General features: G+C 38.4%; 1 protein-coding gene across 1 annotated transcript in view; it reads right to left on the reverse strand.

Annotated features, from left to right (window-relative positions):
* LOC134813379 (E3 ubiquitin-protein ligase listerin-like) overlaps positions 1–17,268 on the reverse strand; it is a 41,748-nt gene that overhangs the window by 1,565 nt on the left and 22,915 nt on the right. The window contains exons 8-12 of the mRNA XM_063821114.1: positions 4,880–5,047; positions 3,309–3,449; positions 3,101–3,162; positions 2,839–2,956; positions 14–2,713 (exon numbers count right to left, since the gene is read on the reverse strand). Coding sequence (XP_063677184.1) covers positions 14–2,713; positions 2,839–2,956; positions 3,101–3,162; positions 3,309–3,449; positions 4,880–5,047 — 3,189 coding nt within the window. The remainder of the gene's footprint in view (positions 1–13; positions 2,714–2,838; positions 2,957–3,100; positions 3,163–3,308; positions 3,450–4,879; positions 5,048–17,268) is intronic.

Genomic DNA, 17,268 nt, shown 5'->3' on the forward strand with positions numbered 1-17,268 from the left:
TTCTCGAACTTACCACAAGAGTTCCGTCATCAGAATCCATCCGCACGTTCGTTTCTGACTTAATCAATGTAGGAGACACAAACGCACAAACATATTTCTCGACGGAAATCGTCAACTCTTTTCCGAGTTTCTTCCACCAATTCCTCAGCAAGGCAGGGAACACCTCAGCAATCCCCATAAAACAAGAACTAGCGAGTTGGTGAGACTCAAAACTAGTACATTTAGCTATATCATCCATTGGCACTATCTCGTACTTCTTTGACGAAAACTTGATCAAGTATACAATGTTATCGAGGAATTCGGTCAGGATCTGCTTGCTTCTCAGGAATTCAACATGTTCTCGGAGCACATCCGATGGTTGCCCAGACTCGCTAATCAACAGCAATGTCCATATATGGGCTGACTTGACCAGTCTGTTCTCGTACTCAGCTTCCGATTCAAAGTTTACTAAATCTATTTTCGAGAGAGCTTCAAGGAAGATTACTGGAGGAGAAGCAAACTCGGCCATCTCTTCGTCCACAACTACGCTGTTATCTGGTTTTGCAGGGAAGAGGTTCTGGCAGTGGAGTAAAAGGTAGAATAAGGACGTTTGTGTTTCGTATGGTAGTGTATTATAACAACTCATGACATAATCAAAACATTCATCAAATGTGATACCTTCATTCTTATTAAGAGCTGATCTCATAAAGCTTTTAACAGAGGCAGGTGGTGCCAGTAGGATAACCGGTGAAAGGTACGAGGCAGTTTCTGGTGAAGACAAGGATAATATCTTGTCGTGTAAAACAAGAGCTAAATCCTGAATTCCAGGCTCATAGAAAGCATCCCAATCCTCAATTATACCCTGGAATTTCTCCAGCTTTTCAACTTTCAAACAATCACGTGAAGTTTTATATAACTCGGTAAAGGACACCAGTGAAGCAGTGAGATGGTATTTTTCTTGGCTGGTGGGAGAATCTGATAAAATATCCAGAGTGGCTTGTAACGTGGCTGCAGTGGAGTTTAGCACAAATTGGATATCTTCCTCCGCAGTTGAAGACGACTGGAAAAGGATGGGTAGAAATATTGAAAAGATGCGAGCTGTCATTTGGTGGTCAATGTTCTCTGCTTCAAAGCAGGACACTGTTAGAAACTCAAATATTTCCTCGTTATTTGGGGTTTTTGAAGCTGTAAAATTCAGGTAACACAGACGTTCCTTGACGGTTAACTCAGCGTCTTTCTTTTGATCAATAAGCTTCTTCAACAAGTTGTCCTCAAAAGCAACTGCGAGGCTAATTAACGATTCTAAAGACATCTTTTCTAACCCTTCAATCTTGCTCCAGTCTATTTTAAAACCATGGTTGACCAAATCATTGACTGCATAAATGACAAACATATTACTTTTGCGAACAAGTTCGTTCAACACTCCATAACAAAGCTCTTCTCGGATTTTGATAGACTTCAATATTTTACTCGACATATCAGCCAGTCCATTAGATGTAAATTCGTAGACGATGAACTTCACCAAATGTTCCACACTTGCCACGCCCAAAACACCAGCCGAACTGGAGATGAATTCCAGACATGTTTTAAACAACAGTGCCTGACTCTCACTCCACATATCACCCTCACTAAACTGACCCATGTTCAAAACAGCGTATTTCTTGTGCAGATCCATTAAGAGGGACATGTCCACCACTAACTTGGGTAGTTTACCCACACAGTAACTGATAACAACTTCTGGAATGTTCTTGAACACGTGCAACATACACTCAGTCACTTCTACTGGATATTTGTCCAGAATGTTGGTTATCTTTGTCATTATCATTTCTGAGAAATCAGGACATTGTTCGGTGATGTTCTTCAATACTGGTGTAAGTGTCTTAAGACATTCTCCAGTGAATCCTCTGCTGAGTATAAGTTCGATTGTAGCGAGATCAGAATCTGAAGCTTTGCTCCATTTAATCACCTTCAACAAAGTTACGAGCTTATCACTGAGATCAACTTCTGATGCGGTCGTGTTAACGAAATTCATCAGATGATTTCCCAGTTCTGGAATGCGTTCTGCCAAAGCAGCTAAATTGCACACAACGTTTTCGAATTGTTCACATGTTTCCCGGTCCAAAGAATCGAACATCTCAGTCATCAGACCAACAGGTAAGAAAACCGTGTCTGTGGTACAACCTGTCTGTATTTTCAAGAATGCAGAGAATGCCACAAAACTATGTTGGAAAGACTGAACTAAAGTTCTGATGAGATTATCACACGGACCATTGGAATTATGCATGAAGTGATAAAATACCTCACATAGTCGAGATATTTTTGAAGGTGTGTACTCAGAATTAGAGAAATGTGGTATAAACAAGCCGTTAGTAAGGTTGATCAGCGCCACATCAGTTGATACTCCTTCAGTAAGTTTAGCAAACAAAACATCTGATAACCCACTAAATCGCTCCATCATGCGAACAACATACTCAAAATTCCCACTGGCTAGCTTATCCTGGCACTTTCCAGCAAGTAATGCTACACAGTCGTCCTCATTACCAATCTCTACAAATATCCACCCTATACAAAGTGTGTTGTTGATCTCAAACTCGTTTTGTTTTATGTTGTTGAGAACGATTTGACAGGTTTCAGAGTAGTTCTCTGTGTTTGATATGGTGATTTTTAGTGGGCTTATCATATCTTCTTTAGGTGTTACAGTTGCTGCTGTTAGAGTTGCTATCATCGCTCCAATCTGAAGTGGGATAAGAAATATCAAAATTCATTCCGTACGATAGTAAAGTTTATCATCCTTCATACCGCGACAAAGAAACTATAGAACTATATAAAGAATTATAGATCACCCTCGCAAGCACTTACAGAAGACAACGAAGATTCTGGTATTCCAAAAGAATGCTTATTCTTGATTTCACTTGATATAGAGGCTACAAACGTCAGTAATGAAGTTTTCTCCGGAATTCCTTTGCACTGATTCAAACTGAAACAAGATTCAGACGATTATAATACAACTTTTCCGGTTGTAGAAAGATATAAAAATTATCAATTCAACGTGAAAGAAAATTCAGAATTTAATAAATCCAATTTCTTCTCAGCCCAGTACTACCCAGTTGTACAAACGAACCATTTAGAGGAATTTGAAAGAATGTCTTCAATCCACTTCTGATGCAAATCTTCCTTCATCCACTGGATGGCAAATAGTTTTTTTAATCATCAGATAAAATAAATCGTAAATTTTAATGTATTACACAAATTTAAATCCTGTTCACTATCAATCGACAAACAAGTCAACAAGCTGCAACTAGGTTTCCCAAAACAATTGCAAAACTTACATGTTGATAAATTACAGGGACAAGAACAGCAAAGTGAGGTAGAACTGATTGTAGCACCCCAGCGTTGAGCGCTTTGCTCTTCAGCGCATCGAGTAGCTGACCTCTCAAATCCCCCTGGGATACTGTCGACCAGAATTCTTCCTGGAATATTAGGGTTGTTTTAACTTTTAACAAGTTGATAAGGCAGTAGCAAAAAGAGCCCGCTGGTGGATATGAAACTGTTTCAGTGTATACTGACGTTTGTAGCCAGAACAAAGATGTCCTGCACGATGATCTCAACTTAGTTGTTTATTGGGCTAAGTGCAACAACATGGCCCTTCATGAGGATAAGTTCGAGCTTCTTGTTCACAAGCATTGTCCAAAGAATTCCTTGTTTGATCATCCATTCGCCATCCAAGCTCAAACATATGAAGTGTCTAACGGAAACATGATGTACCCCACTCAAACGGTGAAAGATCTAGGAGTGACAGTTTCCGCTGATTTGTCATGGACCCCACACGTCAACAGGATAGCTGAACGTGCAGGAAAAGTTGCTTCTTGGGTGCTAAGTGCGTTAAAAACGAGAGACAAAGCCACCATGATGACTCTATACAAGTCTCTCGTTAGAAGCCATCTGGAGTATTGCTGTCCTCTGTGGAATTACTCTAAGAACAAGGACATCCAACAGCTAGAAGGGATTCAGCGTTAACATCGAAAATAGATGGCACCCAGCACCTCAACTACTGGCAGAGATTAAAGGCCCTAGATCTGATGTCATTGCAAAGAAGAAGAGAACGGTATTTAATCATCAACATGTGGAAAGTTCTGCATTGCAAGTGCCCTAATGATATTGGTATCCAGTTCTCAGTGACTCTCAGACATGGTCAAAAAGCAGTTGTGCCCAGTATAGCTAAGTCCAGCAGTCAACGTAATCAAGCACTACATGACAACTCATTTGCAGTCACTGGACCTCGATTATGGAATGTAATCCCAACACATATGCACACCATCGAGGATCCTATGCAATTCAAAGCAGCTTTAACAAACTTTGTGAAGTCATTTCCGGACGAGCCTCCAGCTCCAGGATACAGCCGTCGGAATGGAAACTCCTTGCTGGATTGGAGTGGTGACAAAACAGTTTCTATACTGTCCGGGGGGGTCGACTTTTTCGATGGCCCGATAGAGGATTCTATGATGCCCCCACATCATCCAAGAACCAGTAGTTGAAATACATTTTAAAATAAATTAAACACTGCACCTTCTCAAGTGGAAAAGTCAACCAAGGCCACTTAAAAATTATACAAAAGATCAATCACATTCTGTTTAATAAATAATACCTTAATTTACTAACTGTTTTTGGAAAAATTAGACCTAAGACCCACTATTTAGTACCATGTACTAACTGTTTTTGGGAAATGGACAGATGACCCACCACTAAGTACAAAAGTACTAACTGTGTTTTGACCCACTACCCCAACGTCACGCACAGTACTCGGTACCCGAACCCCCCCCCCCCCCCCCCGCGATTAATATCAGAAAATCGTATAAATCTAGCAGCCCACTTCGATCTGCAAACAGCACCGTACACTAACCTGGTGACACGATATTAGAACAGTGACGAGCGCTGCGTAGTGCACGCTTGAAGTCTCGTGATGGCACGTGTTGAGCTGCTGTGCTAGGATCTTGTGCGCAGCAGCAGGTAGTGTGCACGTGGGCACCGCGCACAAGTCGGAGATAAAGTTGTACACGTGTCTTCTAACCTGAAATAATAATAATATTAAACAGCATAGAAGTAATATTGATCACGTGATGCCTTTCTTATCGTTTAGTTAGAAGATAGTATGGGCAAGTTTAGTCTAGTTAGGACAAAGACTGTATCACGTAATTGATTGCCTAACGCATCATGTGCCATCCAGCTACGGCCTATTATAGAAGTCATTTATAAAAGTGAGCCGACGAATTCCGCCGAGTATTATCACCTTAATAACACCAGAATGTGTGTGTGTGTGTGTGTCTGTCTGTCTGTCTGTCCGTGTGTAATTTCCGGTCGGTTATACAAAAAAAACGGTAAGAGTTACGGGACTGATTTTTTCGGTATAGTGTCGACAAAACTCTGATGAAGCCCATAGGAAATTTATTTTTAAATCGGCCGATGGTAAGTGGTTTAATTGATGGTTTTGTACCACAAATGTTACATAAAATTGCGTGAGCAGAACGGCAAGAGTTACGGGGCTTGCTCTCTCTCTAATTACTGTGTAATATGTTATAGCTGCATTTAAGTAGCGTCATAATTGGATTATCCCGGAAGATTCGCTGTAATGTTATACCTTAAGCTTATTAGGGGAGGGGGGACTGTTAGTGTTTGGGGTCTGTTTGGACTGCAGAGAGAGAGAGAGAGAGAGAGTTCATACGACAATGTTATGCGTGTTTTCAAATATAATATGCGGGTGTGGTGCGGAGTTAACAAGGGTTAATTTCTATAACGATTTAAATAAAAATAGAAAGCGGTTCAAGACGGGAGTGATGAGGTGTAATACTCGGTGTTCAGACCTTATGATCATGGAGTGTGGTGCCTCATGGCTAATAATGACTTAATTATCCACAAGAAATAACTGATTATAAGATTATTGTTTAAGAAACTATTGGGTCACCTAATGCGGGTTTTGACTCAGCGGGTAATTACTCCTACCCTTTTTAACTGCGGCAGTGAAATCCCGGCCGTAGGCCGGGTTACACTAGTATTATTATATTCTCATTTTAATTGCGGACGTAAGATGGGGGCCAGAGTAAGAGTCCAGAGCAAGTGTGCTCTAACATAGATGTTACTGGTTTCCCCAATCATATAGTACAGTCAAATCCCGTTTACTTGTGCCTGCCCTGAGGGGTCGTTCACATATTACGTAATCAGCCGAGGGGGAGGGGGTTTCCAAATGCTTACGGTTGATTACGGGAGTGTTTGGTTGTTGATTACGTAATCAACATTTTATTTTTTACCCTCTACAATAATAACAATTTGACAATATATTTTAATTCAAATTCCACTCAATTTCACTCTGATAGTGATAAAATTTGAAATTGATCGGATATCTGACTATAAGTTAAGTAGTTTGAAAGGTGCTTGGCCGGATATAATAACAATGATTTCAGCTCATTATGATCAGGGTAGCATCAAATGTAAAGAAAAGTATTTCCAGGGAAAAAAGTCAAAGGGGGGGGGGGGGGGGGGGGGGGGGGGGGGGGGGGGTCAGGCCATGATTACGTAATATTGCTGTTAGGAGGGGGGTGGGGTAAAAATTGCTAAAATATTGTTTACGTAAAGACGTAATATGCGAACGACCCTAACCAGCATTTTTCCAGCCTATAAATTCTTTGCTGCCATTGTTTTTTATATAAGTTTATTGCTGTTTAATTCGGTATTATTTGATGAAAGTTTCAAATCTAATCTATGCAGAGACCTCAAATACATAGTTTTGTTATTTTGTAATGAACCCGTTCTTAATAAATCGTTTACACCCTGTAGCACATAATGATTGTAACCTATCACAGCTTTGAGCCCGACAATGAGATAATGCCCCTAGCTACCATTCTATGCCCCTTGATAAGTACAAGTAATGTACGTATTCAAGCTATACGCCAAGATTCTCGGCTACTCCCTTTAATCACATAATCTCTCATTAGACAATGGGTCAATAAACCAAAAATTAGAAAACCGATTGTTTTTGACACTGAATATCTCATTCATCTATATTCTTTATTATAGGATAAAGCGTAGGTTTGTCGGACGAGACATGAACTATTTAGCATTGTTCTTACTGAAAGTGATCATCAACGATAAAGCTATAGGTGAAAAATTATAATTGTTTGAAAAATGTTTTTGTCTTGTACGTCTGAGTTTCGAGCTCTGAATTTATGGTAAAGCATTTTACCTGATAGCCGTAAATTTCAGGTTCTTACACGAACATAGCTAGTGAAGGAACTGCTACCCAAGTTGATACACGCCAATGGGGTGAGGCATGGAGAGCCATAGATGGCATCACTGACAATAGATGGAAACATGATGAAAGGTACCGTGAATAATGATTTAATTTGAGTCACAGTCACAATTTCCATGATATGACTTGGTTGTACCTGATAACACAGCTGAATTTAATAGTACCAGCCAATAGGGACTGCTGATAGTTTTAGCGCACGATGTTACGGCGAATTATTAATATAAAATAAACTATGGCGGCTTATTAGAGAGGTTGTACTTGTAACTTGTTTATTTAATAATATTTTTATCACCCTAAATATTATTTTCAGTAACTCTATATCCAGCACAAATTCTGCTGGAGCTAAGGCTTGGTGGATGCTTACTTTTCCTTCTCCTGTCTTCATAAGTTCCATCAAGATTTATCCCCGGTATGATTATTTTTCCAGTTATTTGAATGGGATGACTGTCCTACTAAACGACAGCAACATCTGGACGGTAGAAGACACTAATGGGATTAGAGAGATTCTTGAAGTAAACCTTCGCGGCAGCATTGTTAAGATTATAGGAGGGAGTTGGCGTATACAGATGGCAGAGGTGGAGATATATGGTCAGATAGATGGTACTGATATTATTATCTATCGAGTTAATAATTCCAAGATTTAAAATCTTACTTACTTTAGGTACTTTAGGTTGGTTTGGCAGGGATTGCTTCTGGACAACAGTAACTAGTACGTCCTCCATTCATTCCTGGTTAAGATCTTTCTGTAGATTCCATTCCAGGAGTGAGTTGTTGGTGATGGCGGTGTATCCTTTGGTTGGCGGGGTATCGGGAAACGTCTCCAAAAATCGAGCAAGTGATACCTTGAAGGGTCCTAGAGCAGTTAAACTGTTCACTTGTCGTGGGAGGAGGTTCCATAGTCTCGCTGCATTCACTCCAAAGGAATTCTCGTAATGAGTGGCCACTGATCGTTGCGATTTGTTGTTCAGTGGTGGGACTATGGCTTTTATGCCATGTCGAGCGTTTTCCTTGAATACCATGTTGATGTCATTTGGAGCAAGGTCGTTTGCCATCTTCCATGTATGGATCAGGATGTATCGCTCTCTTCGCCTCTGCAGGGAGAGCAGGTCCAGCTTCTTAAGACGGTCCCAATAGTCCAATTGCTGACAACCTAAGATACGGCGAGTGTAGTTCCTCTGAACATTTTCGATTGCTTCTATATCGGTGATTTTGCTGGGGTTCCAGACCGGGCAACAGTATTCTAGCCTGCTCCTCACCATTGTTTTGAAAAGGGTGAGCATCAGGAAAGGTGATCTGTCACTGAAGACACTGAAGACCCACGATGCCATTTTCTTAGCAGTTTTCAGCATCTGATGGATATGGGGCGTCCACGAGCAGTCATTTGAGAGGAGTACTCCAAGGTCTCTGACTGTTTGCGTTGGTTCGATAATTTCCCCGTTTGTTGAGCTGTAGCTGTAGTCTTCGTTGGAGAAGGGGAGTTCTCTCAATAGCAGGGATTTATTCAGCTTGTAGTTGATAACTTCAAATTTGGTTTCGTTTAGCTGCATGTTATTTTTCAGGGCACATTTGATGACATTAAACAGATCTTCTTCACTATTATAAAGACGATAATTGAGCGTCTCTGCACGAGCAAGATAGTAAAAAGAGCGGCAGGATGCGTAGTAACGGCATGGTAACCTGTTACAGTGCATAGCAACACGGAAATATTAAAATCATTGTATTTTCAGCACGCTGCTTGTCAGTTAACTGGGATAACGTTACCGTGGAACCTCAACTACCAGTCGATGAGGAAACCAGTGTTACCTTCAGCTGTCCTAGAAAACATGTTAACGTAGGAAGTAACACTGCTACTTGTCAAGGTGGACTGCTGAAACCGGCCCAACCTCCTAGGTGTCTTAAAACAGGTAATTTAGAAAAAAAAATCTTATAAGATGTAACATCTATTTACGCCAAATCTATCGAGGGATATGATTTGGAGTAAATAAATCATAGGTTTTGTAAAAATTAGTTAAATGATAGTTTCTGCTTTCTTGAAAATGATAAATCCATACTGTGGTCTCTTGAAACAACTTTAAGTTTTAAGTATGAAGTATAACAAGGATAACAAGCCATTAAAGCCGCGCATCCCTATTCAATTATGACAAACCGTGAAGAAGGTTGGCATTATGTGGACCAGCCGTTCTTCTCCCATGGGCAATATTATGTGGAACAAAGCAGGGTTGTGAAGAAACAAGCCCTGCCAGTGTTGATATTTGAGAGCGGACTAATTGATAAGTGTACACAGAGGTCTTTATAAAGAGAATTATTTTAAAAGAGATTTGTTTGTTCGGCATTTTACATTTATTTTGATTTTTGAATATTGTTTTGAAATTTATTCATTTCTAAAAGCGGTTTTTTATTTTTATTCAAAAGTAATCGGAAATTAATGAAAATGTGGTGTAAGGATGAGAAAGTTCCGTCTAGTTAGTACAAAGAATACATCACGTAATAGATTTCTTAACGCATCACGTACCATCCAGCTAGGCCTTTTAAGCAAAATTATTCGATTATTATTTGAAGTACATGGCCTGCTAAGCAACTGTTCTTGGATATAAAACCAGTCAAATTTGAGGTCACCACTCACCATCGTTAAAGTAGAAGTCTCTAAGAACGGTACTTCCCAGTCTGTGTAAATATAGCTATCTTTACACCCTGTAGCACATAATGATTTTAACCTATCACAGCTTTGAGCCCGACAATGAGTTAATGCCCCTAGCCACTGTTCTATGCCCCTTGATAAGTAATGTACGTATTCAAGCTATACGCCAAGATTCTCGGCTACTCCCTTTAATCACATAATCTCTCATTAAACAATGGTTCAAACAATACTGAGCTACCAGAAACCGGCCTACAATTAGCACAACAATTCGACAAATCTAGAGAGCATTCCCATATCATCCTCCTAACTCATTCTGTTTTAAATGTTTTATTTTGGAATCCAGTTCTTTATAAATCGTTTGCTTTCAGTTTTACAGAAGATAAAAATAAAGCTTTTTTTAATAATTAAACATTTAACGCCCTTATATTTGGAGCTCAAAAAAAATTGTGCCCAAAGTTTTGGTCTCAAGATTTTGGAGACGTAAGGTATCAATGCAGAGACCTCGGTTACGTAGTTTTGTTATTCTGTGATCAATGAACGATCTCTCCAAAAAATTAGAAAACTAATCGTTTGTGACACTGAATATCTCATTCATCTATATTCTTTATTATAGGATAAAGCAAAGTTTTGTCGGACGTCGGACGAGACATGAACTATCTAGTCTTGTTCTTACTGACAGTGCTGATCAACGATAAAGCTATGGGTGAGGAATTATTATTGTCTGAAAGATGTTTTTCTCTTCAAGTACATCTGAGTTTCGAGCTCTGAATTGATAGTAAAGCATACATTTTTTTTCAAGGAGCAGGCTTGCCACATAGGTCTGGGAGTTCCAAGCGTTTAGGCAGGGTGCTAGGTTGTGGTACACACTCAACTAGGTAGTCTGAGAGTCCGAAAATCTCCAAAAAATATATGTCATCAGAGTATGAGCCTCTGCCTGACTAACCTGTGGATAGAGTTCGCTTGGCTCTATAATTATGGCTATTTAATTATAAGCATAAAGTAACTGATAACCGTAAATTTCAGGTTCTTACACGAACATAGCTGGTGTAGGAACTGCTACCCAAGTTGATACAGATACATGGGAGAGGCAGAGAACGCTATAGATGGCAACACTAGCAATCGTTGGAAAAATACTGCAAGGTACTGTGAATAATGATTTAATTTAAATTAATTTGAGTCACAGTCACAAACTATGGTAGCTTGTTAGAAAGGTTATAACTTGTTTATTTGGTAATATTGTTATCACCCTCAATATTATTTTCAGTAACTCTATATCCAAAACAAATTCTGTTGGAGCTAAGGCTTGGTGGATGCTGACATTTCCTACTCCTGTCTTCATAAGTTCCATCAAGATTTATCCCCGACTTTGCTGTTCCAATTATTTGAATGGGATAACTGTCTTACTAGATGGTATCGAGACCGGGACGGTAGAGGACACTGACAGGATTAGAGAGATTGTTGATGTGGACCGTTCCGGCAGCATTGTTAAAATTATAGGAGGAGATTGGAATATACAGATGGCAGAGGTGGAGATATACGGCAAGATAGATGGTACTATTGAGTTATCTATTGAGTTAATAATTCCAAGATTTAAAATCACCACTATAAAGACGATAATTGAGTGTCTCTGCACGAGCAAGATAGTAGAAAGAGCGGCAGGATGCGTAGTAACGGCATGGTAACTTGTTACAGTGCATAGCAACAAAGAAATATTAAAATCATTGTATTTTCAGCACGCTGCTTGTCAGTTAACTGGGATAAAGTTACTGTGGAACCTCCACTACCAGTCGATGAGGAAACCAGTGTTTCCTTCAGCTGTCCTAGAAAACATGTTAACGTAGGAAGTAATACTGCTACTTGTCAAGGTGGACTGCTGGAACCGTCCCAACCTCCTAGGTGTCTTAAAACAGGTAATTTAGAAGAAATATATAGAAAATAAATATCTAATAAGATGTAACATCTATTTACACCAAATCTATCGAGGGATATGATTTGGAGTAAATAAATCATAGGTTTTGTAAAAATTAGTTAAATGATAGTTTCTGCTTTCTTGAAAATGATAAATCCATATTGTGGTCTCTTGAAACAACTTTAAGTTTTAAGTATGAAGTATAACAAAGATAACAAGCCATTAAAGCCGCGCATCCCTATTCAATTATTCAACTAACTTCAACTCTTCTTTGTGATCACATCCAATATGACCGAGTGACAAACCGTGAAGAAGGTTGGCATTATGTGGACCAGCCGTTCTTCTCCCATGGGCAATATTATGTGGAACAAAGCAGGGTTGTGAAGAAACAAGCCCTGCCAGTGTTGATATTTAAAAGCGGACTAATTGATAAGTGTACACAGAGGTCTTTGACAGAGAATTATTTTAAAAGAGATTTGTTTGTTTGGCATTTTACATTTATTTTGATTTTTGAATAATGTTTTGAAATTTATTCATTTCTAAAAGCAGTTTTTTATTTTTATTCAAAAATAATCGGAAATTAATGAAAATGTGGTGTACTAAGGATGAGAGAGTTCCGTCTACTGTAGTTAGTACAAAGAATGCATCACGTAATAGATTTCTTAATGCATCACGTACCATCCAGCTAGGCCTTTTAAGCAAAATTATTCGATTATTATTTGAAGTACATGGCCTGCTAAGCAACTGTTCTTGGATATAAAACCAGTCAAAATTGAGCTGAGGTCACCATCGTTAAAGTAGCAGTCTCTGAGAACGGTACTTCCCAGTCTGTATAAATATAGCTATCTTTACACCCTGTAGCACATAATGATTGTAACCTATCACAGCTTTGAGCCCGACAATGAGTTGATGCCCCTAACCACTGTTCTATGCCCCTTGCCTTGATAAGTAATGTACGTATTCACATAATCTCTCATTAGACAATGGTTCAAACAATACTGAGCTACCAGGAACCGGCCTCAATTAGCACAACAATTCGACAAATCTAGAGAGCATGGCTCTCCCATATCATTCTCCCAACTCATTCTGTTTTCAATGTCTTACTTTGGAATCCAGTTCTTTATAAATCGTTTGCTTTAAGTTTTACAGAAGAGAAAAATAAAGCTTTGTTTATGATTAAACATTTAACGCCCTTATCTTTGGAGCTTAAAAATATTGTGCCCAAAGTTTTGGTCTCAAAATTTTGCGGACGTAAGGTATCAATGCAGAGACCTCTGTTAAGTAGTTTTGTTATTTTGTGATCAATAAATGATCTCTCCAAAAAATTAGATAACTAATCGTTTGTGATACTGATTACTGAATATCCCATTCATCTATATTCTATATTATACTTATAGGATAAAGCAACGTTTTGTCGGACGTCGGACAAGACATGAACTATCTAGTCTTGTTCTTACTGATAGTGCTGATGAACGATAAAGTTATGGGTGAGGAATTATAATTGTTTGCAAAATGTTGTTGTCTTGTACATCTGAGTTTCAAGCTCTGAATTGATGATAAAGGAGAATATAATATCTCTTTAGTAAAGTTCAGCTCAAGCTTATTGTTAACAGCATCATCGTTTGCAAATTGAACTACTGCAATGCTCTTTATTATGGAATTACTATAATGCCCGAGGTAATGGAAATATTTACTTCCAGGGACTTGGTATTGGAGCAAGAACGCTGGTAAATATCTGAGCAGCTACAGCGCAGGAACCGCCAAATACGACAGTCTTCTGAAGGCTCAGAGCGAATGTCTCAAACGATCCGGTCAGTTCTAACTTGCAGTCAATTTGATGATAAATTAGAAAATTAATTGGTTATCTTGAAATTTAATACAGAAAAGATATACAGAATCTCTGGTAAAATATCAATTCACCTTAAATGCCACCTTCTCCTACTAGACTGTGGAGGTATCACGTACGAGACCATATCCAAAAAGTTCACTCTGCGAAGAGGAATCGACCTCAAGGACAGTCCCTCCAATGAAATCTCCTGGATGGCTATCTCAAGCGATGATGAAGGTAACCAATTATTTTTGGCACTAGATAGCGCCAGCTATCGATAGGTAACACTAGTGAGCGCTAATTAGTGCTAACCATCGCGTTTAGACTATCGCAAAAGAACCGTTTCCTCTATGTCAGATCATTGTCACTCTCCACCAATTATATAAAAGAAAAATAAGAAGCATTTGTCTGATCACAGGCTGGCTCACTATCACGTGACTAATACCAGGAATTAGTGAAAACCTCATCCACCAGCTCCAACTCTTTCAGAATGCAGCTCCTAAAGCTATAGTAGGACTATATTATATACATATGATCATCTAGGAGATACTCTGAAAGACCGTCATTGGCTGCCTATTAGTTACAGAATACAATATAAGTTATTGCTTCTTGTCTATAAATGCGGGTTCATGGGACCAGATTATTTAAGTAATATGTTTAAATATGCCAATTATAATCATCTTATCTATTTGACTCCCGTACATCGGGACGGTACAAAACACTGGCGGAATTCGGGAGATTGTTGATGTGGACCGTTCTGGCAGAATTGTTAAGATTATAGGAGGGAGTGGGAGTATACAGATGGCAGAAGTGGAAATATATGGCAAGATAGATGGTACTGAGATTATTGTCTATTGAGTTAATAATTCCAAGATTTAAAATCACTATTACGGGTATCGGCCTTACAAAATGACAGGCCTCACAAAATGACAGCCCACATAGACCATGCTGTAGCTTAGGTTCCCTATACATTGAACCCTATTCCTTTTACTGTATGAAAGAAAAAGCATTAATTAACACTTCCCAAGGAATGATAATGACATAGAATCTATATTTCTTACATAAATATGGACGTTTTTGCTGTTCAGTCATTGCCCCGCCTAACTGTTACCCAGAATGGAGAACAAAGTTTAGAATTTAACCCCAGAAAACCAGGTACTACCATGACTTATGTCAATCAAAGACTACTCTGGTCAAATAAAAAAACTGATTTAGTGACTTTGGTAGAAGAAATGACAAAAAAATGACCTAGCCTCACAAAATGACAGTGTTATGCCTCACAAAATGACAGTTTTATTTTATGATACAAAGATGGCATATTTATATTGGATGCCCCTTGCCTAATTATTGGTATTCTTAAACCCAGTAAGCTTATGATGAGCCTAAATGTGTTTGTTTGATCATCAATTTTGATCAAAATGCCTCACAAAATGACACCGAAAAGCCTTACAAAATGACAATGTTTCAGATTGAATTACTTTCATCATCTAAAATGGATCAGAAACAGTCAATACAAGAAGGAGTTAAAAATAATCATAATCTGACAGTTAACAATCAAGTAGCATTAAAAAAGTGCAGTTCTGATATCAAAACTTTGATTTCAAACTCTTTGATTTCAAACTCTGAATTCAAAACTCAACGAAATAAAGCTTCTATTTTGTGAAAGCAGAGAGTAATAACAACTCCTAAAACATGTCAAACGTTAACTAAACACTGAAAAGTGATCTATCCATATCCAGTCAGGGAAAATATCAAATATAACCAAATACTGTGTTCAAGTATGAAAACAAAAAATGATTTTTACGCCTCACAAAATGACATTTTTAAAATTTTTTCAAAGTACAAAAAATGTTCCTTTTTTAATATATTCTGGTAAAAACAGAACTGGTATAATATAAACAACATATATATCTAACAGTAAGACACGTGAAAGAATAATGAAACTTTTTCCCAAATCGGATTTGAAGTGATGCCGTTTTGGGTTGTCATTTTGTAAGGCACTATCTCACGCGAAATTGCCCAACTTTTTTTAATCATCCTTTTTCCTGTAAAAGCTATTCTAATCTTCAATCTATTATATTTATCTAACTGTCCTAGGTGAAATCAAATTTCTATAGGCTGCTGTTAAAAAAATGACAGCCGTGACGAAATTGTCATTTTGTAAGGCATTTTTTTTTGGAAGATTTCAAAGATGACAATTTTTATCGCAAAATTTACGGTTTTTCAATCAAATCAACCCCCGGGAAGAAAAATATACCTGTTGAACTACTTATCTGGATAATAAAACATGAACAAAACTCATTTTTGTGCATTTCAGAGCCATCTCCTTTTTCGTGTCATTTTGTAAGGCCGATACCCGTATATAAAAACGATAATTGAGTGTCTCTGCACGAGCAAGATAGTAGAAAGAGCGGCAGGATGCGTAGTAACGGCATGGTAACTTGTTATAGTGCATAACAACACGGAAATATTAAAATCATTGTATTTTCAGCACACTGCTTGTCAGTTAACTGGGATAAAGTTACCGTGGAACCTCCACTACCAGTCGATGAGGAAACCAGTGTTACCTTCAGCTGTCCTAGAAAACATGTTAACGTAGGAAGTAACACTGCTACTTGTCAAGGTGGACTGCTGGAACCGACCCAACCTCCTAGGTGTCTTAAAACAGGTATATTAGAAAAAAAAAATGTTTTCATCTGATTGCACTTATTCTTAAAATTTTAGCAGTATCAAAGTAGAATGTCTGATCTTAGTATTAAATATCTGATTTAAAATGTAAGATCTATTTGCGCCTAATCTATCAAGGGATATGATTTGGAGTAAATAAATCATAGGTTTTGTAAAAATTAGTTTAATAATAGTTTCTGCTTTCTTGGGTACAACTTCATTAATCAATATGAGCTGAACATAGAGAATATCATAACAAATGAACCAGAATAATGACCATACCTGCCCCCCCCCCCCCCCATACCTCCAACAGTCAACACTGAACACAGTACCATACTTATCTCTCATACGTATGAAATGGAGAATACCCTCAAATCTCAATACAGCACCATACATCACCATACTCTCATACGTCCAGTTAGGGCCTCCATCACTACGATTTGGTTTAGAAGTTTGTTGTTTTCCACACGATGTCGTTAGCTCAATGCCCTCCTAAGCTCTTTGGCGAATCCGGGCCTTGTATCAGGATCACATGGCCCTGAGCGACCAATAGAATTGGAGCATGTTAGGGTATTTGACTTCTACCTTATGTTTTATCTACACACATGAGAGTCTAAACATCCAACTTATGGAAATAACAGCATTGTCTACCCTACTGACTAGACACTAAGGACAGCGAATGAATCATTAGTCTTAAACAGTTCACAGCTAGTGGTTTTAGTTAACAGCTAATGTTCGAGTGTTAGGCACTCGACGGTACTATATATATTGTCCATCAAAGTGTTTGGATTTCGATAAAAACCTAATCATATTGGTGTTAAAAAATTTGTGCCCAACGTTTTTTTCTCCACATTTTGTGGACTTTAGTTGTTTAATGTCATAACCTCGTGATTTGTCAAACCTCACGATTTGCCAACCAAACTTTAAAAATAAATTCTCTTGACATT

This window comes from Bolinopsis microptera, chromosome 3 (genome assembly GCF_026151205.1).
Source record: "Bolinopsis microptera isolate Bmic1 chromosome 3, MBARI_Bmic_1.0, whole genome shotgun sequence".
Lineage (NCBI taxonomy): Eukaryota > Metazoa > Ctenophora > Tentaculata > Lobata > Bolinopsidae > Bolinopsis > Bolinopsis microptera.